Source organism: Narcine bancroftii, chromosome 3 (assembly GCF_036971445.1).
Source record: "Narcine bancroftii isolate sNarBan1 chromosome 3, sNarBan1.hap1, whole genome shotgun sequence".
Lineage (NCBI taxonomy): Eukaryota > Metazoa > Chordata > Chondrichthyes > Torpediniformes > Narcinidae > Narcine > Narcine bancroftii.
In genome coordinates this window covers 282,609,283-282,633,475 of record NC_091471.1, presented here as the reverse complement: position 1 = coordinate 282,633,475, position 24,193 = coordinate 282,609,283, and the positions used below count along the sequence as shown (strand labels likewise).

General features: G+C 46.1%; 1 protein-coding gene across 9 annotated transcripts in view; it reads right to left on the bottom strand.

The window, feature by feature from the left end:
• The window catches only part of shmt1 (serine hydroxymethyltransferase 1 (soluble)), a 45,482-nt gene that overhangs the window by 12,250 nt on the left and 9,039 nt on the right, over nucleotides 1-24,193 (bottom strand). For all 9 annotated transcript variants that reach the window (XM_069928355.1, XM_069928356.1, XM_069928357.1 and 6 more), the window contains exons 4-8: nucleotides 15,669-15,784; nucleotides 14,150-14,310; nucleotides 8,172-8,253; nucleotides 6,360-6,572; nucleotides 3,538-3,654 (exon numbers count right to left, since the gene is read on the bottom strand). In XM_069928355.1, the coding sequence (XP_069784456.1) occupies nucleotides 3,538-3,654; nucleotides 6,360-6,572; nucleotides 8,172-8,253; nucleotides 14,150-14,310; nucleotides 15,669-15,784 (689 nt within the window). The remainder of the gene's footprint in view (nucleotides 1-3,537; nucleotides 3,655-6,359; nucleotides 6,573-8,171; nucleotides 8,254-14,149; nucleotides 14,311-15,668; nucleotides 15,785-24,193) is intronic.

Sequence of the window (24,193 nt, the reverse complement as noted above, 5' to 3'; positions counted from 1 at the left end):
CGTCGGCAAGTGCAACGACAATGGGCGCCTCCTGTTGGAGCTCTGCGCAGAACAGCGGCTTGTCATTACAAACACCCTTTTTCAGCAGAGGGACAGCCTTAAGACCACCTGGATGCATCCCCGATCCAAACACTGGCACCTCCTGGACTACATCCTGGTGCGAGAAAGTGACAAACAAGATGTGCTCCACACCAGGGTCATGCCTAGCGCGGAATGCCACACTGACCACCGGCTGGTTCGCTGCAAGCTCAACCTTCACTTCAAGCCAAAGCCCAGGAACAATAAAGCCCCCAGAAAGAGGTTCAATGTTGGAAAACTGCAGTCAGACGAAGCGAGAAGAAACTTCCAGGCAAACCTCAAAGCAAAGCTCGACGTTGCAACCCGCCTCACGGACCCGTCCCCTGAAACCCTCTGGGATCAGTTGAAGACTACCATACTGCAATCCACTGAAGAGGTACTGGGCTTCTCCTCCAGGAAAAACAAGGACTGGTTTGACGAAAACAGCCAGGAAATCCAGGAGCTGCTGGCAAAGAAGCGAGCTGCCCACCAGGCTCACCTTACAAAGCCGTCCTGTCCAGAGAAAAAACAAGCCTTCCGTCGCGCATGCAGCCATCTTCAGCGCAAACTCCGGGAGATCCAAAATGAGTGGTGGACTAGCCTCGCCAAACGAACACAGCTCAGCGCGGACATTGGCGACTTCAGGGGTTTCTACGAGGCTCTAAAGGCTGTGTACGGCCCCTCACCCCAAGTCCAAAGCCCGCTGCGCAGCTCAGACGGCAAAGTCCTCCTCAGCGACAAGATCTCCATCCTCAACCGATGGTCAGAACACTTCCAATCTCTTTTCAGTACCAACCGCTCAGTCCAAGATTCCGCCCTGCTCCAGCTCCCTCAACAGCCCCTAAGGCTAGAGCTGGATGAGGTTCCCACCCTGGATGAGAATTATGAGGCAATCGAACAACTGAAAAGTGGCAAAGCAGCAGGTATGGATGGAATCCCCCCAGAAGTCTGGAAGGCTGGCGGCAAAACTCTGCATGCCAAACTGCATGAGTTTTTCAAGCTTTGTTGGGACCAAGGTAAACTGCCTCAGGATCTTCGTGATGCCACCATCATCACCCTGTACAAAAACAAAGGCGAGAAATCAGACTGCTCAAACTACAGGGGAATCACGTTGCTCTCCATTGCAGGCAAAATCTTCGCTAGGATTCTACTAAATAGAATAATACCTAGTGTCGCCGAGAATATTCTCCCAGAATCACAGTGCGGCTTTCGCGCAAACAGAGGAACCACTGACATGGTCTTTGCCCTCAGACAGCTCCAAGAAAAATGCAGAGAACAAAACAAAGGACTCTACATCACCTTTGTTGACCTCACCAAAGCCTTCGACACCGTGAGCAGGAAAGGGCTTTGGCAAATACTAGAGCGCATCGGATGTCCCCCAAAGTTCCTCAACATGATTATCCAACTGCACGAAAACCAACAAGGTCGGGTCAGATACAGCAATGAGCTCTCTGAACCCTTCTCCATTAACAATGGCGTGAAGCAAGGCTGTGTTCTCACACCAACCCTCTTTTCAATCTTCTTCAGCATGATGCTGAACCAAGCCATGAAAGACCCCAACAATGAAGACGCTGTTTACATCCGGTACCGCACGGATGGCAGTCTCTTCAATCTGAGGCGCCTGCAAGCTCACACCAAGACACAAGAGAAACTTGTCCGTGAACTACTCTTTGCAGATGATGCCGCTTTAGTTGCCCATTCAGAGCCAGCTCTTCAGCGCTTGACGTCCTGCTTTGCGGAAACTGCCAAAATGTTTGGCCTGGAAGTCAACCTGAAGAAAACTGAGGTCCTCCATCAGCCAGCTCCCCACCATGACTACCAGCCCCCCCACATCTCCATCGGGCACACAAAACTCAAAACGGTCAACCAGTTTACCTATCTCGGCTGCACCATTTCATCAGATGCAAGGATCGACAATGAGATAGACAACAGACTCGCCAAGGCAAATAGCGCCTTTGGAAGACTACACAAAAGAGTCTGGAAAAACAACCAACTGAAAAACCTCACAAAGATAAGCGTATACAGAGCCGTTGTCATACCCACACTCCTGTTCGGCTCCGAATCATGGGTCCTCTACCGGCACCACCTACGGCTCCTAGAACGCTTCCACCAGCGTTGTCTCCGCTCCATCCTCAACATCCATTGGAGCGCTCACACCCCTAACGTCGAGGTACTCGAGATGGCAGAGGTCGACAGCATCGAGTCCACGCTGCTGAAGATCCAGCTGCGCTGGATGGGTCACGTCTCCAGAATGGAGGACCATCGCCTTCCCAAGATCGTATTATATGGCGAGCTCTCCACTGGCCACCGTGACAGAGGTGCACCAAAGAAAAGGTACAAGGACTGCCTAAAGAAATCTCTTGGTGCCTGCCACATTGACCACCGCCAGTGGGCTGATAACGCCTCAAACCGTGCATCTTGGCGCCTCACAGTTTGGCGGGCAGCAGCCTCCTTTGAAGAAGACCGCAGAGCCCACCTCACTGACAAAAGGCAAAGGAGGAAAAACCCAACACCCAACCCCAACCAACCAATTTTCCCTTGCAACCGCTGCAATCGTGTCTGCCTGTCCCGCATCGGACTGGTCAGCCACAAACGAGCCTGCAGCTGACGTGGACTTTTTACCCCCTCCATAAATCTTCGTCCGCGAAGCCAAGCCAAAGAAAGAAAGAAAGAGGAGGGGAAGGACAAGCAAAAAAGGTATAAAAATCAATGCACTGTATGTATCGGGGCTTAACTGGTGAGAAGCCAGTTGAGTCCAACTCTGCAGACTTGTAAATAAAGCTTGTCGTGTCATCAGTTTTAAAGAGACTCATGTGTGAGAAGTTTTATTTCTGACACATGGTACAATGTTCAACCACCCAACTTTTCCCCGTCTTGATCCACTTTCCTCAAACTCCTGGGACAATAACAGAAAGCTGATGGACTTCACATCCCAGCAATGAGTAATGAGTTTAATGTCACAGACAAATACAATGTAAAGATGCACCAAAATTCCTACTTGCTGCAGCCTAACAGGGATGCAAGAAACACCAACTAAAATAATAAAAAGTGAATAGTAAAAGAGGTAATAAATATAAAGGATAGAAAACATTCACAGTTGCAGTTAGTGCAAAAAAGTGACGTTTCAAAAGTGCATGCAGATTTCTTGACGGTCGCAGACTAGCTTACGGTGAGGTTGGTATAGGGAGTTTCACAAATCTGATAGCTGTTGGAAACTATTCTTGAACCAGTAAAAGCACAATGCTGGAGAAACTCAGCAGTATACTTTATGTAGCAAAGGTAAAGATACATCACCGACGTTTCGTGCTTGAGCCCTTCATAATCACATGAGATGGGGAGGTTAAAACTGACCCCCAAATGCGCTGAACTTTGATAAATTGAATTGGCAAGATCCAGACGACATTCAATTAACACACATTTGACCATTTGTGGGTGGGCTCCCTGTGCAGTGTCTGGATGCAACACAGCTGCATGTGTTACCTGCAATGGCGTGGTTGTGGGGCCCACCTTGCAGCCCTGGGAAGACAGCCTGGTTGATGGCACTTTCCAGGTTGTAGACAACCTCCTTGCCCGTCTTTGGGTCGACACTGCGGATTCCTGAAGAGGGAGCAGAACCATACAGTGGTGTTCAATCATCCATCTTCGAATAGGAGTGTCGCCTGCAATATTCACTGAAAGGATGTTGCTGCCAACACTGTGGTAACTGCCCAACCCTAACTGACCCAGGGAAGGTACTGATGAGTGAAACAGGAAAGTCTGCAGATTGAGTGCAATACTCGAATGTTAGAGAGAAACTCAGCAGGTCACATAGCATCCTTAGGAAGTAGAGGGGCCCTTCGTCAGGTGTAAGAAAAAGAGGCAGGCATCTGAATAAAAAGATGGGGGTGGGGAGGGGGAAGGGACAGGAGGAAAGAGCACAGGTTAACAGATAAGAGATCACAGATAAGCCGCGTTCAGGTGGCCAGAATACCCCAATGTAAAGCCACCTAAAATACCCGAATGCGGCTGTTGGAAGGCCACCTGAGAACAGACTTACCCAAACCTCCTCGGGTAGGTGTTTTCTCCACTTCTGAGCACTCCCCCCCCCCCACCACCCCCGAGAAACCTGAAAGCAGACGGGACTACGACCACAGTCGACAGGAGCTGGCGTTTGCTCCGCAGCGCCTCTCCCCGCTGCGGACCTTTCGGGTGCCAGAACAGCGCCTTCGTGCACACCTGTAGCCAGCTGTGGAGACGTATTCTCCTGGCTATTCCACCTGAAAGCGGCTCTCGATACAGGTGGGAGAATAACAATTGAGAAATGATAGAGGGAGAGAGTAGCTCTTCAATAAGAGAAGGAAGGGATGGGGAGGTGGAGAAATGGAAAGAGAGAGTCTGGGGAGGGGTTAACACAAATTGGAAAGGTTACAAGGCGTTGAAGCTCTATAAGGCACTGGTGAGACCTCGAATGGAGAATTGTGAGTAGTTTTGGATTCCTCATTTAAAAAAAGAGATACTGATGTTGGAGAGGGTTCAAGGGAGGCTTATAGAATGAAAGGGTTATCAAACAACGAACGCTTGACAGCTCTTGACCTGTATTCATTGGAATTTATGAGAATGAGGGGGGAATCTCATTGAAACATTTTGAATGTTGAAAGGCAGACAGTGTAGATGTAGAAAGGTTGTATCCCACGGTGGGAGAGTCTAGGACGAGAGGGCATAACTTGAGGATTGAAGGGCATCTGTTTTGGACAGAGATAGGACCAGAGAACACTACAGCACAGAAATAATCCCCTACAGCCCTTCTAGTCTGTGCTGTACCATTTTTGTTTTGCCTAGGCCCACTGACTTGCACCCAGTCAATAATAGCCCTCCCGACCTCTCCAATCCATGAACCTGACCAAATTCTTCTTAAATTTTAAAATTGAGCCCACATTCACCACCTCAACTGGTAGCTCGTCCACATTCCCATCACTCTCTGAGTGATGAAGCTCCCTCTCATGTTCCTCCTAAACTTTTCCCCTTTCACTCTTAACCCATGCCCTCTGGTTTGCATCTCACCAGTGGAAAAAGCCTACCTACATTAATCTCCATTCATTCTTCTACACTCCAGGGAATGAAGTCTGAATCTGTTTAACCTTTCCCTGTAACTCAGTTCCTGAAGTTCAGGCAACATCCTAGTAAATCTTCTCTGCATTCTGTCTTATTGATATCTTTCCTGTACTTAGGTGTCCAAAACTGCACACAATTCTCTAAATTTGGCCCCACTAATGTCTAATATAACTTGACCATAACATTCCAATTCCTGTACTCAATACTTTGATTTACGAAGGCCGTATGCCAAAAGTTCTCTTTACGACACTATCCACCTGTGACACCACTTTCAGGGATTATGTATCTGTATTCCCAGGTCCCTCAGTTCTACCACACTCCTCAGTGCCCTACTATTTACTATGCATTTTTTTTTCTTGATTTGTCCTTCCAAAATGCAACACTTCACACTTGTCTGCATTAAATTTCATCTGCCATTTTACAGGCCATTTTCCCAGCTGGTCCAGATGCCTCTGCAAACTTTGAAAGCCTTCTTCACTGTCCACAACGACTCCAATCTTTGTGCCATCTGCAAAGTTGCTCATCCAATTTACTACATTATCATCTAGATCATTGATATAGATGACAAACAACAATGGTCCCAGCACTGATCCCAGAGGTGCACCATTACTCACAGGCCTCCAGTCTGAGAAGCCATCATCTACCACAACTTTCTGGCTTCCCCTGTCCAGCCAACATTGAATCCAGTTCACTACTTCACCATGAATACCTAGCGTCAGAACCTTCCTGACTAACCTCCCACGCAGGACCTTGTAAAAGACCTTGCTAAAGTCCATGTAGACAACATCCACGGCCTTTCCTTCATCAACTTTCCTGACAACCTCCTGAAAAATCTCGACAAGATTGGTTAAATATGACCAACCACGCACAAAGCCATGTTAGTTTCTAACTAACCAAATAATTGTAATTCTGATCTCTTAGAATACCTTCCAATAATTTACCAACTACTGACATCAGGCTCACCGGCCTATAATTTCCAGGGTAACTTTTGGAGCCTTTTTTAAAAACAATGTGAGCTACCCTCTAATCCTCCGGTACCACACCTGTGGCTAAGGATATTTTAAATATTTCTGCCAGAGTCACTGCAATTTCTACACTATGACTGAACATTAATTATTACGTTTATGGAATTGTTAATATAAATCTCAGAACTGGCTTGGTATCAGACAGGCAAGGCTGGGATTTTCTTGAGGGGAATATTTTATCCTTACCTTTTCTATAGAAGATCATACCGGACCTGCAGCCACGGAGGGTCTTGTGCGTTGTGGTGGAGACCACATCACTGTACTCAAAGGGGGATGGCACTAACCCGGCTGCTACCAAGCCACTGATGTGCGCCATGTCTGCCATCATATAGGCGCCATTCTCATCTGCAATCTGCCGCATCCTGGCATAATCCAGGTTCCGGGAGTAGCAACTGACACCTGGGAAGAGCAACCAAAAGTAGAGTGAGAAACCACAACATAAACCACAGCCTAGAGTGGCAACTCAAAGAAAGAACAAAAATGAAATACACAACGCTGGTTCAGCAGGTCAGGCACCTGTGGCTTTGTAGAAAGCAGCTTCCCCGACCACTATCCCTCACGAGATAACGTTGCAGCGCTACAAATCTCTGATGAGATTATGCTTAGAGTATTATCTGGTCACCTCATTATAGGAAAGAGGTGGAAGCTTTAGAGAAGGGGGCAGATATTTACTGGGATGATACCTGGATATGAAAATATGTCTTATGAATGAGGCAAGGATAGCAGAGTTTTTGGAGCGAAGGATGAGAGGAGACAGTAGAGGTCTACAAGATTATGAGAGGCATGGATAGGGTGGAGAGACAAAGCCTTTTTCTTTCCCCCCACAGTGGGAGGAGCAAACACCAGAGGACATCTGTACAAGGTAAAGGGAGGAAAGTTAAGGGGTAAGTTTTTCTTTTAAATACACAGAGCAGAGCATTGCAGGTGCCTGGAACCCATTGCCAGGGATGATGGTGGAGGCTGGAACAAAAAGGCATTTAAGAGACTCATAGACATGCTTATGGATGAAAGAAAAATAGGTTATGGGGTAGGGAGGGGTTCGTTTTTTTTGGTAGGTACATATGGGTCGGCACAACATTGTGACCTGTAATGTTTTATGGTTTTAACTATGGTGTCCACTCCTGGAAAGTTTTTTCCCCTCAACACCTCAGCCTCTCTCCTCCTCAAAGCCCACCTGGCTCGAGGGCCTCCTTAGGGTTCGCAGATGGTTCAGGCACCCTCAGCACCTTTGGCCTCAGACCTAATCTGTCATTTATAGAATCATGGAAAGATTGAGCACCAAAACAAGTCCTTCAGTCCAATAAATCCACGTTGATCAAATTTAAACATTCAGCACGATAACAGGCCCTTTCATCACCCGAGCCCGTAGCAACCAATTTTCCTAAATTCCAACACATTTTGAACTGTGGGAAGAAACCGGGACCCCAGGAGAAAACCCACGCAGACATGGGGAGAACGTACAAACTCCTGACAGACGGATCGGGATTCAAACTCTGGTCCCAATCGCTGGTGCTGCGTGGCGCTAACCCCTATGCTAACTGGGCTGCCCTTTAAAAAAAAAATCTCTACATTCTCATCAACTCCCCCCAAGATTACACTGCTCACTTACACACCAGGGCAGATTTAGAGCTGTCAATGAACCAGCCAACTGCACATCCTCAGGATGTGGGAGGATACCAAACACCTGAAAGACACCCACGTGGTCACTGGAAGGAAATGGAAGGTCCCACATCCCAGATTAGGACTGAACCCAGGTCTCTGGTAGTTTAAGGGAGCAGCTCCACCAACCTGTGATGCTCGTCAACCCACTTGCACAGGTGGCTTTGGACCTCTTGGGTAGCGCGCGGTTCCTTTCAGCCCACTTCGAACTGGGAACCTTGAGGAGACGTTTCCCTCCCAGCACTCGCCTAAAAGCCAAAGTTGCTGAGGATGCCGCGGAGGTCGAGACCTCGCCTTCTGCCAGTGACCATAACTCAGTGGGGGGGGGGGGGCTGTTACCTGCAATGATGAGTTTTGGGTGGAAGAGACGGGCGTTTTCAGCCAGCCTGTCATAGTCAATGTAACCAGTCTCAGGGTGCACCTGGAAAGAAGGAACAGCCAGTTATCTGTGAATGATAACCCCTGCAGCACGTTATGGTTGGATGAAAAGAGTTAAGAGTATTTGCATTTGTACATCCATGTAGCAAGTCCCAATGGAGCTTGTCAGGCAACCTGTCAGGCAACATGTAAACTCCATGGTGACATAGCATATACCAGCCAACTTACTGGGCTAACAAAGCAGGAATCCAGGATTAAATCCCTCCATTGCCAGCATGCAAGTTAAATTCAGGTCAACAATTTGGTTTGGTACCTACTCTCCAGGGAATGAAATATGTCATTCTCTCATGATGTCACCAACTGGAGGAATCCTGAAGACCCCCAGGAAATGGAAAACAATGAATGCAGACCCTGCAGTGCTGGCGACATCCCAAAGATCTCAATAAAAGGCCAGTATTTATGGTGGGCTCTCAAAGCCCACCCTTTCAGTTATTGGAGAAAGTTTCTTCAAAATAGTTCCATGGGCCTTTTGGAGAGATTTAGTTTAAATATGGGACTTCCAGTCATGGCACTGCCCTGATCTCTACCCTCAGGCTAGGACTGCAACCCTTCAGCAGGTCCCAATACGCAGTGGAAAAAAATTGTTTTGTGTGTAGTCAGGCTAAACATCTCGTACATAGTACAGCAAGTAAGACACAGATGTACAGAGTGACAGAGAGAGATCAGTTCATTCAGAGTAAAGGGAATGCAGTTTCACTGTGTGAGGCTCATTCAAGAGTCTGATAACGGCGGATCTGGTGGTGTGTGATCTCAAACTCACAAATCTTCTTCCCAATGGGAAGGGTGTGAAGAGAGTGTGGCTGGGCTAGGATGAGTCTTTTAACGTGTGGCTACTTTTCCAAGGAAGCAGGAGGTGTAGATAGAATTGATGGAGGGAGTGAGTGCACGATGGCCTCAGCCGTATTTAACTCAAAATTACCCACTGCCCAAGAGGAAATCAATGAAATTTCCAAATATCTGTACCTTCCAATTAAATTATATCTTAAAGTCATATTAAACAGTGGATGAGGGCAAATCCATCTTTGGTTGTTACCAGTAAATGTGTGCGAGATTCACCTGTCAAATGGAGGCACCAATTTACCCCCCCCTCCCCCCATCAGTCAATTGAACTAAACCCAGAAGTGAGAATAACTAGTGGCCAATAGACCTGTGGAAATTCATGACCAAAAGCTCTACATCATCCATTACATCTCGGCCTGGTTTTCTGGACTACGACGGCAAGTGACCACCCAGCCCCTCATGTCTGTTCTGCCTTCAGGAAGATCACAGATGATCCAATGCTGCCCTCAATGCTACTATCCTGTTCCACTCAGCCCGTTCCTGCTCTGAATATATTCAATGATTCCGAGTTCAGAACTCTCTTGGATAGAGAGTGAAAGGAGAAAATCCTCATCTGTCCGATTCTGAAGCTACGCCTCCTGATTCTAGATCCAACATTCCATTATCCTTCCTCAGCTGCCCCTTTCACATTTCCAGTGATCTTCTCGGCCATTTATTTGAATTAACAACAGCTCTTTGAGACCTCCTCCCAATCTGTGAATTTATGCTTCTTCAGCAAATCTGAATAGAGCATTTTTGGTCCCTTCATCTAACCTGGGAACGAGGCATCACTCCTCTGTGTGTCCAGTGCAAGCGAGGTTCCTCATGTTGAGCTAAATTAAGCCACGGGTCCCACTCCTGCCAGGGCCCTTCCATTAATATACATGTGAAACATTTGAATCTTTGCAGTGATCCTTGTGGTGTGACTTATTGCCAACCTGAAAAGGTTATCCTCTCTCTCTCTCTCTGATTTCCCTTAGATAGCCACTCCTGCATCCATGCCAATACATTACCTCCAATATTGTATGCTTTTAACTTGTGGATTAGCCACTTATGGCACAAATCAAGTCTTCCCGGAATCTAGCTATATTACAATTACTTGTTCCACTTTATGTACCCTAATTGTCAAAACCTCCAGAGAATTCTAGAAACAAAATGTCAAAGATGATTTATCTTCCATGAAACCATGTTCACTCTGTTTTACAATTCTCCAATGTCCTGTTGCTACCTCATTAAGAATGGAATCCAACAGCTCCCCAGTGGCACATGGTAAACTAACTGACTTAAAAGTTTCCTGCTTTTTTGAGTTATACTTTTGCTTTCCAATCCAGAATGCAGGGAATTTAAGATCACAAGAAATGCATTCACTTTCCGCAATCACCACCAATAAAATCCAAGGACGTAGTAGGCCATCTCGTTCAGGGCAGCGAGGCCCTTAGGTTTGCCAGGGTCTTTATCTCTACCAATAGAAATTATTTCAAGCTGTTCCCTCCTATATAAACAGTATGCTAACAATGGGCCTGGGGTGGGAGGGGGCTGTCCGCAGAACTGAATCAGAGAACAAGTTACAGGGCAAGGCTCCTGACCCTGAAAGCCGGGGTCAGCACAGGAGTACAAACAGTCTGCCAGAGACCTTCAGTGAGAGAATCAGCAGTAGCTTGAAACATTAGCTCTGAGGTTCTGTGGCTTCAAGTCCACAATTTTTTGTAAGTACAGAGGAGGTGTATACAAGCAGATGCTGACGGGTCTGGTCTAAGTCGACGTTGAGAGGTCACTTCCTCTTGTGGGAGAATTCAGAGCCAGTTTGCCGTTTAAAAGTAAGTGGTTGTCATTTAAGATTGAGAAGTCTATTCCTCAAAGAGCAGTGAAGCGGACTTTTAAGGCAGAAGTATTCAGATATTTATAATGGGGCAAATGGAAATGTGAAGCTGTAGTTGCTATCAGATTGGCCATGATCTCAGTGAATGGCAGAACAGGCTTGAGGAGATGATGGCCTCTATTCCATTCACTCGTGTACCTGTGACGGGAAACTGCCTTCGTAAATAGCAGAGTATGGAAATGGGACCTTCGACCCACTGTTTCCGAACTATCCTTTCTGTCCGTCTACCCCTAATTCCATTTGCCTGCTTTGATGGAATATTTGGGAATGTTTTGGGAGATAAATTGGTAAAATTAGAGTAGGTTACTTACATCCACACACTTTAAAACAGATTTTATTTGAAATACTGAAGAATTCATATTCGGTGACTTACAGAAACTATGGAGAATGCTATGCACATTTGAAATGAATGAACCATTGTCTTAGCACAACAACCAGAGCCAGGTTGTTTGCGTTGGACCTTTTTGCAAGGCTTTTGACCTCTCTGCAAAGTGCTCACTCAGAGGTCATTGAGAGATTATTGTTTACCTAAAACAACAGATGGGAGCAGAAGACTAACTTCTATTGCTTGATAGAGAAGGTCGGGGGTTTGCAAGTGAGAGAGAGAAGGACATGCAGCTGTCTCTCAGATAGAGAGACAGAAGGGAGTCTTTGACTGTGTGTGACACACACAGCTGTAATAAGCCAGGAGAAGCTTGTTGGAACTGAAACAGAAGCTCCAGAGTGGCGGATGGCTGGAAGTGCTATCTGTCTGATGTTTCTCTTGGAATAAGTGAAACAAAAAGAAACTCTGTGATAGCCTGAAAGAAAGAGGTTATCATCTGGAGAACCCTGATGGGGCAAGTTTCATCAGCAAGACATTGAGGTGACTAATGGTGGTACCTCAGTTGTGGAAATCCTGGAACCACAGATCTCTCTCTGCAAACCCTACGAGAACCTTCCAGAGAGGTAAACATTTACCTTTCAAGCAGTAAATTTATACATGTTAATGGTGAACTTTATACATGTTAAATTCTGCACAGTATAAGAATTGTCTGCAACCAGTGAACTTGAAAGAATGAGAAGCGAGATTAAACTGTGAACCAAAGAACTTTTCTTAAATTTACACACACATTACACACATGTGCGCTTAGAATTAGAAGGGGGTTAAGTTAGTTAGTTACGTTAATAGTGGTAAGTTAAAGTTTGATTCTGTTTACATGTTTAAAGATAATCAAAAACAACTTTTGTTTAAGTAACCATTTGTCATGGTGAATATCTATTGCTGCTGGGTTTTGGGGTCCTTTGGGCTCGTAACACTGCATTAGAAATAGTCTCCAGAGGAACCCCACCCATTCACATGAAGCTCCCACAAAAAGGCACTAGAGATTTTGCCAAACTGATATTGAGCAGAGGACAGAAAAAAGCATGGCCAAGGAAGGTGGGATAAACAATTTAAATTTTCTTTTTGTTCCTCCAATGTAGCTTCAACCTGGCAGCACATAAACCATGGACAGAAAAGTCAGTGTGGCAATGAGAAGTGGAGTTGGTGGTTGGCCACTAGGAGTCCTTGCTGTGGCAGCAGACAGAGCGAAGGTGCTCGACAAAGCAATCCTTCAATCTGTGTCTAGAATCCACAATGCAGTTTTTGTGATTCCTACTTCACGTTATGCTATCCAAGAATGCACTGTAGGGGAATTAAGGGTTAAAGGGGAAAGGCAGGTAGGTGGAGTCGAGTCCACAGCAGTGATCTTACATTGAAGATGTCTATGTGATGTGCTGCCTCAAGAGGCAATTCAATTTAGACGTACAGCATTGTAAAAGGCCCTTCCGGCCCAATAGACCCATGCCACCCAATTAATATGAAACCCCTATTCGTTTTAATCATAAAGGACTCCAATCACTATGGTCACACCCTCTTCCACTGCTGCCTTCGGACAGAAGGTACAGAAGCCTGAAGACCAGTACCTCTAGGTTTGAGAACATTTTATTTCTAACAGCTAACCTTCCCTCGTTACGCGAAGCAGGGAGTGCTCCAACACCAAAAGGGCTCCCGGCACTATTTGCAAAAGGATAACTGAATATTTATTATCTCCATCTTTTGTTTATTGACTCTATTTAATTCAATCTAGTCCACTACAGCAAGTTGTTTTATTTTTGTGAAGTATCTGTTTGGCTGCAGCAAGTATGAATTCCAGTGTATGTGTACAATGTGTATGACAATTAACTCATCATCATTCCAACTTGTGAAGTTGCATCAGATTTTGTGTTCCCAGATTCCCAGCCAGTCGTGGGGAAATGGAGACTGATGGCTCTCTTCTCATGTCATCACCTGCAGGAGTTGCTGTGATCAGGATTCATAGCCCCAAAGGGCAGAGGAACCAAATTCAATAAAGACTTTCTAAACTGCATTAGATTATGACCTGAAGAAAATAAAAACTGCTGGTAGGGCTACAGTTGGGGGTGGGGGCAGTGGAAAGGGGTGGGAGAGCAGCGGAGCAAGGCTGAAAGGATGAAGTAAAACAATTTGGAGAGCTACTTTGAAAATCTAACACATACATAATTGGCTGAAGGGTACTTTATAAGATGACTTTTAAAGGTCCATTGAGGTATTGACTGCCAAATCAGTGACGAGATGTTTCCAACTGTTTTAGCTTTTTAAAAAATGATACAGCATGGTAGAAGGCCCTTTAACCCATTAAATCACACTAGCTTACCAGTTCCATATGCTTTGGAGAGTGGAGGAAATCAGTATTCCTGGAGGAAACCCACATGGTCACAGGGAGAACATACAAGCACCTTACACTGGTATCTCAGTGGCGGAGACATCGCTGCGACCAAAAACAGCTTGTGCTCTCACCAAGGCAACGCCAGGACGACATCCGAGACGTCTCCAGACAAGGTGACAACCAATTCGCCCAGCAGTCGCAGCGACGTCTCCCCAGTCGCGGACAAAATTAGTCTCCGAGACCTGCTGAAGACTGGAAAAAGTCTCCAAACAAAATCGAGCATCTTTGAATTTCCCGCGACTCCCTGGAGACCCGGCTAGTCTCCAGGAGATGTTGCGGAGACTCGAGTCGCCATCAAGTCTCCAGGCCAATGAGATAGGTCCTTTACAGACAGTGGCAGATTTGACCCCAGGTGGCAGGCCTTGTAAATAGCTTGGCACCATCTGCTATGCCATCCGTGCTGCCCATCTCACCTTGTATGGCATGGACTCAAAAAAGATGGACGTGGCGGAGATTTTCTTCTTCTCTGTCATGAAGCCATGGGTCAAATGTCCACCATCAGGAAGGTCCAATCCCATGATCCTCCCATGTGGTTCCACAAGAGCGGTGTACACGGCGAAGTTTGCTGGTGAGCCTGCCAAAGATAAGAGTGGTGGCAGAGAATGCCATTAATTCACAACCTTACTAAAAATCTCCAATCACTTAACAAACTACCCAGGAGATTGCCCTCAGGTCTGGCTGGTTCTTCTAAAAGTGTAGTCTGCACTAGAGCAACCCCATTACTGCAGCCGTCATACTGCTGCCCGACTGTCCCTACACCATTGTGAGCAGCCCCAGCTGGAGCAGAGCCCTATCTTCAGGAGACTGATGGCCAGCACTCAACACCTGGGCTTATGAAGGAACTGTACCCAGTACACTTGCTGCTCTTAAATTCCACCCCTCTAGCAATGAAGGCTAACATTCCATTTGCCTTCTTGATTACCTGTAGCACCTGCAATTCATGTATGAATCCTCCCGTCCCCGCCTTGGGAATGGCATTATTCCTCGCATTAGAAATAGGAGCAGCAGTTGGCCCTCTGGCTCACCAGACCTGCCATCTAATTACATCATGACTGTGTACTCCCCTCCACTTTTGTACCCTTTCTCCACAACCCTTAATTCCTCCACTATGCAACAACGTAGCCATCCATGTCCTAAATATGTTTAATCAGGTAGCCTCTTCTGCTTCCTTTGGCGCAGAATTCAATTAGCCCCCCCCCCCCCCGGGAGAGCACCATTTAAATGATAATCTAATCATATTTTCCTTCCAAAGTGGATGTCCTCACATTTACCAACACCATGCTCCTTCTGCCAAACCCTCGTCCACTCACATAACCTATTGACGTCTTCTGCAGACTCTCCACATCCCTCCTGCACAATAAAGTTGGATAAAAATCACAAAAGGGCATTGAATGGGGGGGTAGGATGAACAATCAGAATCTTCAGTGAAACACCAAAGTCTGCAGACGCTGTGATCGTAGTAAAAACGCACCAAAATGTTGGAGGAACAGTCTTTTTAGTGTCTATAGGAGACTAAGATATATTGCTAACACTTCGGGCCTGAGCCTTTCTGAAGGACTCAGGCCTGAAACGTTGCCAATATATCTTTGCCTCCAATCAGAACCTTTACCCAAGGATAAAAGTATCACTCACTAGATGACATGAGTTGGGGGGGGGGAAGAAATTTAAGGAGATGGGGAAGAAATTTAAGGGAGATGTGCAGGGCAAATACTTTGCACAGGGAGTGGTGGGTGTCTAGAACAAGCTGCCAGGAGTAGTGGTGGTAGTAGATACAATGGTGGCGTTTGAGAGTCTTCGAGATAGACCCATAAATATGAAGGGGATAGTGGGACATCAGGTGCAAGCAGTAGTTTTAGTTCAACTCGGACATCATGTTCAGAACAGATATGTGGGTAGTGCTGTACCATTCTCGAGGTGCAGATAAGAGGTTACCTGAATATGGCTGGACATTGACACCCCATTTCTCTGGATCGAGGGAATACAGATCCAACGCTCGTTTCTGGCACAGTCGCTCCAACTCATCCACAAACTCTGTGCCGCCATAATACCTAGAAAGGTGATTCAATGGAAAAGATGTAATGGGGAAGAAATTATTTCTAGATAATGTAGACACACCAGTTCCTTCATGTCCACCACCTAATGGTCAGAAGAAATCTGGAACATCCTCCAGTGAATTTGCGGGGTGGTGATCAGAGATCCAGCTGTCCGTCATCTTTCACCCTTCTGACCCCTCCTGTCTTCTCCCTCCTTTCTCAGTCCTGAGGCAGGGTCTCAACGCAAAACATTTTTGTCCTTTCCCTCCATGGTCTCTGCCTGCCCAGCTGAGTTCATCCAGCAGCCTGCTCTCAGTTCCGACATCTGCAATCCTGTGTGTCAAGGGGGGCTCGAGATGGGTAGCAGAATCAGGGGATTTGGAACTTGGGCAGATAACTGCGACACAGTCAGGGGTCCTGGATCTGTGGAACTCACTGCCGCACAAAGCAGTGGAGGCCAGATCACTGGAAGTATTTAAACAGGAAACGGATAAGCATCTAATTAGTAAGGGTATCAAGGAATATGGGTCAGTACAAGTGTCCCAGACCAGTGCAGAAATGGAATTTATTGTCATGAACAAGTCACGAAATTTGGTGTTTTCTGCAGCATCACATACATCTTACAACATTAAAAAATAAAATAATATTAACAATAACAGTGGATGAAAAGTTAGGCAGTGTCTTCGGTTCATTGATTATTCAGGAATCCAATGGCAGCGGGGAAGAAGCTGCCCTTGTGCCGCTGAGTGCTTGTCTTTACACTCCTATTCCTTTTCCCTGATGGTAGCAGAGTGAAGAGGCTATGCCCTGGGTGGTGGGGGTCTTTGAGGATAGAGGCTGCTTTTTTAAGACACCACCTCATGTAGATGTTCTCGATGGAGTGAAGTCTGGTGCCTTTGAAGTTGCAGGCCGAGTTAACAACCTCAGGAGTTTATTCTCGTCCTGAGAGTTGGCGCCTCCACACCAGGCAGTGATGCAACCAGCCAGAATGTTCTCCACGGTACACCTGTAGAAGTTTGAGAGTCTTCGGGACAAACCGAATCTCCTCAGACACTTCACAAAGTGTAGCCACTGGTGAACCTTCTTTGTGATTGCATCAACGTGGAGGCTCCAGGACAGATCCTCGGAGATGTTGACACCCAAGAATTTGAAATTCTTGACCCTCTCCACTACTGAGCTCTCAACGAGGACTTGGGTTATGTTTCCTGACTTCCTCCTGAAGTCCACAATCATCTCCTTGGTTTTGCTGACATTGTGCGCAAGGTTGTTGTTATTACACCATTCAATGAGCTGATTTATGTCCCTCCTGTATGCTTCCTCATTGCCATTTGATATTCTGCCAACAACTGTTGTGTCATTTGCAATCTTGTAGATAGGAGAGGAATTGTGCCTGGGCACACAGTCATGGGTGTATAATGAGTAGAGCAGTGGGCGAAGCATGGATCCTTGGGGTGACCCTGTGTTGATGATCAGTGAAGAGGAGACATTGTTTCCAATTCGTACTGACTGTGGTCTTCCAATGAGAAAGTCAAGGATCCAGTTACAGAGGGGGTACAGAGACCTAAAGTTTGTTGCTTCTTGACCAGCAATAAGGGAATAATGGTGTTGAAAGCCAAGCTGTAGTCGATGAAGAGCAGCCTTGTGTATGAATTGTTTTTTTTTTTTAACTTCAGCAAATATGTTTACTTACATAGAAACATTAAATAAGTACATCATAAAACACAGTTCCAAACACATTAAGCTCTTCCATTGAACAATAGAAGCAAATACAGATTAGTTTGTGGCAACATGTCTTGCCAAAAAATAAGTACAGAAAGTTCCTGGAAGGCACCCTCTCAAGAAGATGCTGAATTGTCAAATGTGAGAAATATAAAAAATAAATTTATTTTACATTTGACTTTGATAACGTGAATGATGTAATTATTCAACATTATAAGGTAGAAAAATTCTTGTAATTCCGAAGCCTAGTTTATAAAACTAAAAAGTATCTCGAGTTACTTCGAGATTAAACATTCTCCTGGTATTGCAGCGATGTCACTGTAGGGTTCCCTTTGGCTTCTTGAGCATCAGGAGAGTGTAGAACTTTGCTGTAGCCTGTTTGCGATTGTTGTTCCTGCACAGCTCCAGAATGCGATGGGTTCGCAAGTTTCTCCAGCACCCTTCACACTTCTAGGTCTGGAGTGAAGCAGGGTAGTCCCAAGTTGGCAAAGAGTGTGTATGAATTGTTTTCAAAGTGATCCAGAGCTGAGTGGAGAGCCACCGATTTTGCATCTGCTCTGGAGCGATTGTGAATTACAGTGGGTCCAGATCTTTACTTAGGTATGTGCTAATTCTAGCCATGACCAGCCTCAAAGTATTTCACCTCTGTAGAAGTTAGTGCTACAGGGTGGTATTCTTGAAGCAGCCCACACTACTCTTCTAGGGTACCAGGATGATTGATGCGTTTTTGAAACTGTTGGGACCCTCGGACTGCCACAATGAGAGGTAGAAAATGTCTGTGAACATTCCGGCTAGTTGGTTGGCAGTAATTTTCAGTACCCTGCCAGGTACACCATCAGGGCCTGACCCCTAGTGAGAGTTCACCCTCTAAAATGATGTTCTGACATCACCCTCAGAGACCGACATCACAGGGTCCTCAGCCTTTTCAGGAATTCTAGTAGGCATTGTTTGGTTCTTCTTCTCAAAGCGGGCATAGGTGTTCAGTTCTATTGCAGCCAACTATAATGTTCACCTTCGCTTTATAGGCTGTAATGGCCTGCACTCCCTGCCATAGCTGGCGTGTATCTGTCTCTAGCCTCCTCCAGAATTGCCACTTTGCTTTGGAGATGGCCTTCTGCAGGTTGTACCTGGACTTCTTGTAAAGATCTCCATCCCCGCCTTAAACGCCCTTGTTCTTGCCTTCATTCAGTCGGTTGCAGATTCTCTGATTCATCCAGGGCTTCTGGTTGGGGAACACCTGGTATTTGGGTGTCGTCTTGATGAAGTCGGTGATACCTGTTGCATATTCATTCAAGTCCATGGATAAGTTCTTGAATATGTTCCTGTCCACCGAGTCAAAGCAGTCCTGCAAAAGCTCCTCTGGCTCCCTCTACCATACTTTCGCCATCTTGACCCTGGTGCTGTGGTCTTCAGTGCCTGCTTGTACATCGGGAGTAAAATTACAGCCAGGTGGCCAGACTTGCCCAAGTGTGATCGTGGTATGGCTTGATATGCTTTCTTCATGATGGTGTAGCAGTGGTCAAGTGTGTTGGTTCCCCTGGTCTCGCATGTGACATGTTGGTGGTAGTTGGTCAGAGACTTCTTCAGGTTGGCCTGATTGAAACCTCCCACAATGATCGGGAAGACATCAGGATGTGCCGTCTCAGGGCTGTTTATCACAATGCTCAGACCTCCAGTGCCTGCCTGATGTTGACCTGGGGCGGAATGTACACTTCAACCAGGATGATGTCGGTGAACTCCCTTGGCAGGTACAATGGGCGACACTTGATTGCCAGATGTTCCAGGTCAGGGGTGCAGGACTGTGATATGGCCATCATATCTGTGCACCACAATGAAATGGTGATGATAAATGTCGTCTCCCCGGTTTTTTCTCCAGATGCCGGTGTTCAGTCAGCGCAATGAAGGATGTAGCCCTTGGGCTGCAGTGCTGTGTTTGGAATGTCTGCGTTTAGCCATGTTTCTGTAAAGCACATCACACAGCACTTCCCGATGTCTCTCTGATGTTGAAATCTGGCTTGGAGTTCATCAAGTTTGTTCTCCAAAAGGAGGGGGGGGGGGGGGGGGGGGGAGAAAAAGTCACTGTATATGTGTGAAAAAGAAAAAGTGTATATCATGGCTAATGTGATTTATGGTGTGAAAAATAAAAAATTAAAAAAGTTTGTTCTCCAACGACTGTACATTGACCAGCTGAGCTCCTAACCAACATTCACCTGGTTCCTGTCACTCAAATTACCCAAACAGAGACCCTCCTCAACCCGACCGACCAATCACCTGACCAAAACAGTCCCCAACACCATCCACCCAAATTAAGTCCCCTCTGCCCCGATTCAGCAAACATCTGACCAAGCTCAAACATCAATGATCACTGGATGGAAACTCTATCCACCTTTGCTCCCCAAATCATATAAAACAGTACCAAGCAGAGCAAATTTCTCAGTTAATATATTTTTTAAAGAGGAGATCAGCTCCATTAATTCCACTCTCACAGGACAGAAAGTGTCCTATGAATCTACCCTGCTTTGGATTGTCACAGAGTGAGTGGATGCTCTTGCACCATTTACAGTGAATCGTCAGAAGGCAGATAGGAATTCCGTGAGGGCTTCTTCTCCATATATGGGGAGATTCTCCCAACCCCTTGGATCACTGACATCTGGTTGAGGGTCAGCTGATGGAACTAAACACCACAGCATATGCTGATTATGTGCAACCGATTTAAGCAGATATAATTAACACTTCAAATGGAGCATGCAGTGGAATGCAGGACTTCACACTAGGCAGATGCCCTGCAAAAAAAAAGCTATTTAAGGAATCGTTAAGTATTTGTTAGGGATTGAGTTACACTGAGCACTCTTCGTTAAACATACAAAAGAAGAGCAGGTGAAGATTAGCCCTTTGAGCCTGCTCCACCATTCAATACAGATTTTACGACCTCAGTATTGTATTCCTGCTTTCTCTCCACTCCCCTCGATCCCTTTAGCCAATGGAGCCACATCCAACGCCCTTTCAATACATCTAACAACTTTCTGTGGCAGGGATTTCCACAAAGCTCACATCTCTAAGTGAAGAAATTTTTCCTTATCTCAGTCCTCAATGGCTTCCCCCTTCTCTCGAGACTGTGAACCCCACCCCCCCCCCCCACCCCTTTGTCTGACCATCCTGAGAGATGGCAGTGGTGGAGGTGCGGTCAGTGTCAGGGTGAACACTGAGCTGAGGCTTCACAGCCTGGACAGTGCGACTATCTGTAATGGCCACACCTCAGAAGAGAGAGCAAGGTAGACTTGCAGAGGAGCCAACGGGCTCAGAGCTCAGGCTGGGACAGCCCATCCATTGGCAAAGGCTTCCAGGAATCTGCTCCATAAGTTAATTGAAAGATACAGCACAGAAAAATGTCCTAGAGCACATCGAGACCATTATCCACACTCATTCCACCTCAATTTCTTATTCTCTACACATTCTCTTCTATACACCCCTCAACTTCAGTCAGACTCTTCACATCTTGAATTGGGCCTTTCCCTTCCCTCAGGCACTCTCAACTCATACGTCTAACAACTTTCTGTGGCAGGGATTTCCACAAAGCTCACATCTCTAAGTGAAGAAATTTTTCCTTATCTCAGTCCTCAATGGCTTCCCCCTTCTCTCGAGACTGTGAACCCCACCCCACTCAATTCCTTTTATTAAGCAAACTTTGAATGAAATGAACAAGTTTAAATATATATGAGTCACCTGTCCGCAATGGAAATATTGACAGGTGCATAATTGACAATAAGATGGAATCGTGATGAGTATTCTCAAGTTTAATTTAATACACCTCAATAACAGAAAAAAATGGAGACATTTGTTCAGTCAATCTCAACAACAACAATCAGTGCAGGATCATTGAGGGCCAGACACAAGGAGGGTAAATTGACCCTAAAAGCTCCTTTCCTTTTCAACCTGAAATCACTGCTGACATCTATGGTTGAAGTCCATGCAGGTGCACCAAAGGTAGCACTGAATACAATCATTGATTTCTACCGTCACCGAAAACTGGCTGCTGAGATGGGAGAAGAGTGCTGGTCAAGAAGCTACAAACCTTGGGCCTCTGTATCCTACTCTGCAACTGGATCATTGACTTTCTCATCGGAAGACCACAGTCAATACGAATTGGAAACACTGATCATCAACACAGGCACACCTCAAGGATGCGTGCTTAGCCCACTGCTCTACTCTCTATACACCCACGACTGTGTAGCCAGGCACAATTCCAATGCTATCTGCAAGTTGTCGGCAGAATCACAAATGGCAATGAGGAAGCGTACAGGAGGGAGATAGATCTTTGAGTGGTGTCACAACAACAACCTTGCGCTCAACGTTAGCAAAACCAGAGATGATTGTGGGCCTCAGGAGGGAGTCAGGGGAAAACGCCCCAGTCCTCGTCGAAGGCTCAGTAGTGGAGAGAGTCAAGAACTTCAAATTCCTGGGTATCAACATCTCAGGGGATCTGTCCTGAAGCCTCCATGTTGATGCCATCGCGAAGAAGGCTTGCCAGCGGCTATACTTTGTGAGGTGCTTGAGTTGATTCGGTAGGTCACTGAAGACTCTCGGAAACTTCTACAGGTGTACCGTGGAGAGCATTCTGGCTGGTTCATCACTGACTGATATGGAGGCGCCAAATCTCAGGACAGAAAAGGAAAAACTCCAGAGGGTTATTAACTCCGCCTGCGACATCATAGGCACCAGACTCCACACCATCGAGGACATCTACATGAGGTAAAAAAGCAGCCTCTATCCTCAAAGACCCTCATACCACCCAGACCATGCCCTCTTCACTCTGCTCCCATCAGGGAAAAGGTACAAGAGCCTAAAGGCAAGCACTCAGCTGCACAAGGACAACTTCTACCCCACTGTCATCAGATTCCTGGATAATCAATGAACCAAAGACACTGCCTTACTTTTTGTGCACTGTTATTTTTATTTTTTATATTATTGTTGTAAGATGGTTATAATATGAATGTTTGCACTGTGACGCTGCCACAAAACACTGAATTTCACGACTTGTTTATGACAATAAATTCTTATTCTGAGATCTCCAGGATCTCACATGGACCTTGATTATCAGAGAGTCACGTTGTGCAATAGAGCAGTTGATAGAGAGCCTTTGACTTTTTAGTGCAAAGCCATTTTCCTTGTCCAGAAGGACTTCATGCCAATTCACCCAAGATCTACCACTAACCTAATCTGGTAGCTGAGATTTTCAAGACTCAACCTGCTTGGTCAACAGGGATGCTGACAAACTATTCTTCAAGGCAAAAAGAGACTGCAGAATATTGGAAGAAGTCAGCAGGTCACAGCATCTGTGGAGGCTGAGGGGTGATTTGATAGAGGTAGTTTATGAGAGCTATAGATGGGGTAAATAGTCAAAATCTTATTCCCCATGGCATCAAAAACAAAAAGGTAGAACTATGAGGTGAGATGAAGGAAGTTTAAAGCAGAGTTGAAGGGAAAAGTGATTTTAAGTGAATTATTTGAAGCTCACTACCAAAGGAGGTGGTAAACCAGACAGACAATAGACATTGAAGGTAATGGACCAAGTGTAAGCATATGGGATTAGTGCAATGGTTCTCAACCTTTTTCTTTCCACTCATATACCACCTCAAGTAATCCCTATGTGCTCTGTGATTAATAAGGGATTACTTAAGTTGGGATGCGAGTAGGAAGGGATGGTTGAGAAACATTATTCTACACCCAATTGTCTCTGAAATATTTTGCTTGAGAAAATTTGTCATTGGCCCATTTCCTTTGGAGTTATGAAACCGTGCACATAATGAGTCAATTTGGTACAATAAAAACAGTGGTTTTCAAACTTTTTCTTTCCACCCACATACCACTTCAAGTAATCCCTTACTAATCACAGAGCACCTACGGCATAGGGAATACTTAAAGTGAGTGGAAAGAAAAAGGTTGAGAACCACTGGATTAGTGTATGTGGCCAAATAGGTTGGGAGGGAATGTGCTGGGTTGAATGGCCTTTATCTATACTGTACGACACAATAGCACTATACACTGACAAAGCAACCAACACAATTTAAAGATGCTACCATTCACAGGCTTGTGCAAGGTTTGGCATGCCGCTTTCAGGTGGCCAGAATACCCGAATGTAAAGCCGTCTAAAATACCCCAATGCGGCTGTTGGGAGGCCACCTGAAAGCGGAAAACCCAAGGAGCACTTACTCAACCCACCTCAAGGAGGTATAATCTCTGCTTCCGAGCACTCACCCTAGGCACCTGAAAGCAGCAAGGCAAAGTGGCAAGCAGCTTTCAGGTGCCTAGCAGGGTGTAGGCTGATGACAGCCGGCAACCCAACTCCCCGCACCTGACAGCTCCCCTCCCTGTGCCTGACAGCCCCCCCTTCCCGCTGCTGACAGCCCCCCTCCCCGTGGGACTTCGGGGACCAAAGTCCTGCACCGGCCGCCCCAGCATCCCGTGCCGGGGGTCTGTCGGCGGCAGGGAGGGGGGCCATCCGGCGGCTGCCCCTGCCACGACTCAGGAGCCAGCGTTTGCTCCGTGGCACCTCTCCCCGCTGTGGACCTTTTAGGTGGCAGAACATCACCTTCAGTGCAGCCACCTGAACGTACCTTTGCAGACAACCGCAGCCGGCTCCGGAGCTTTCAGTACTAATTTGATTCAATTCAATATGAATTTCTAGCCCCACAATATCATCAATCA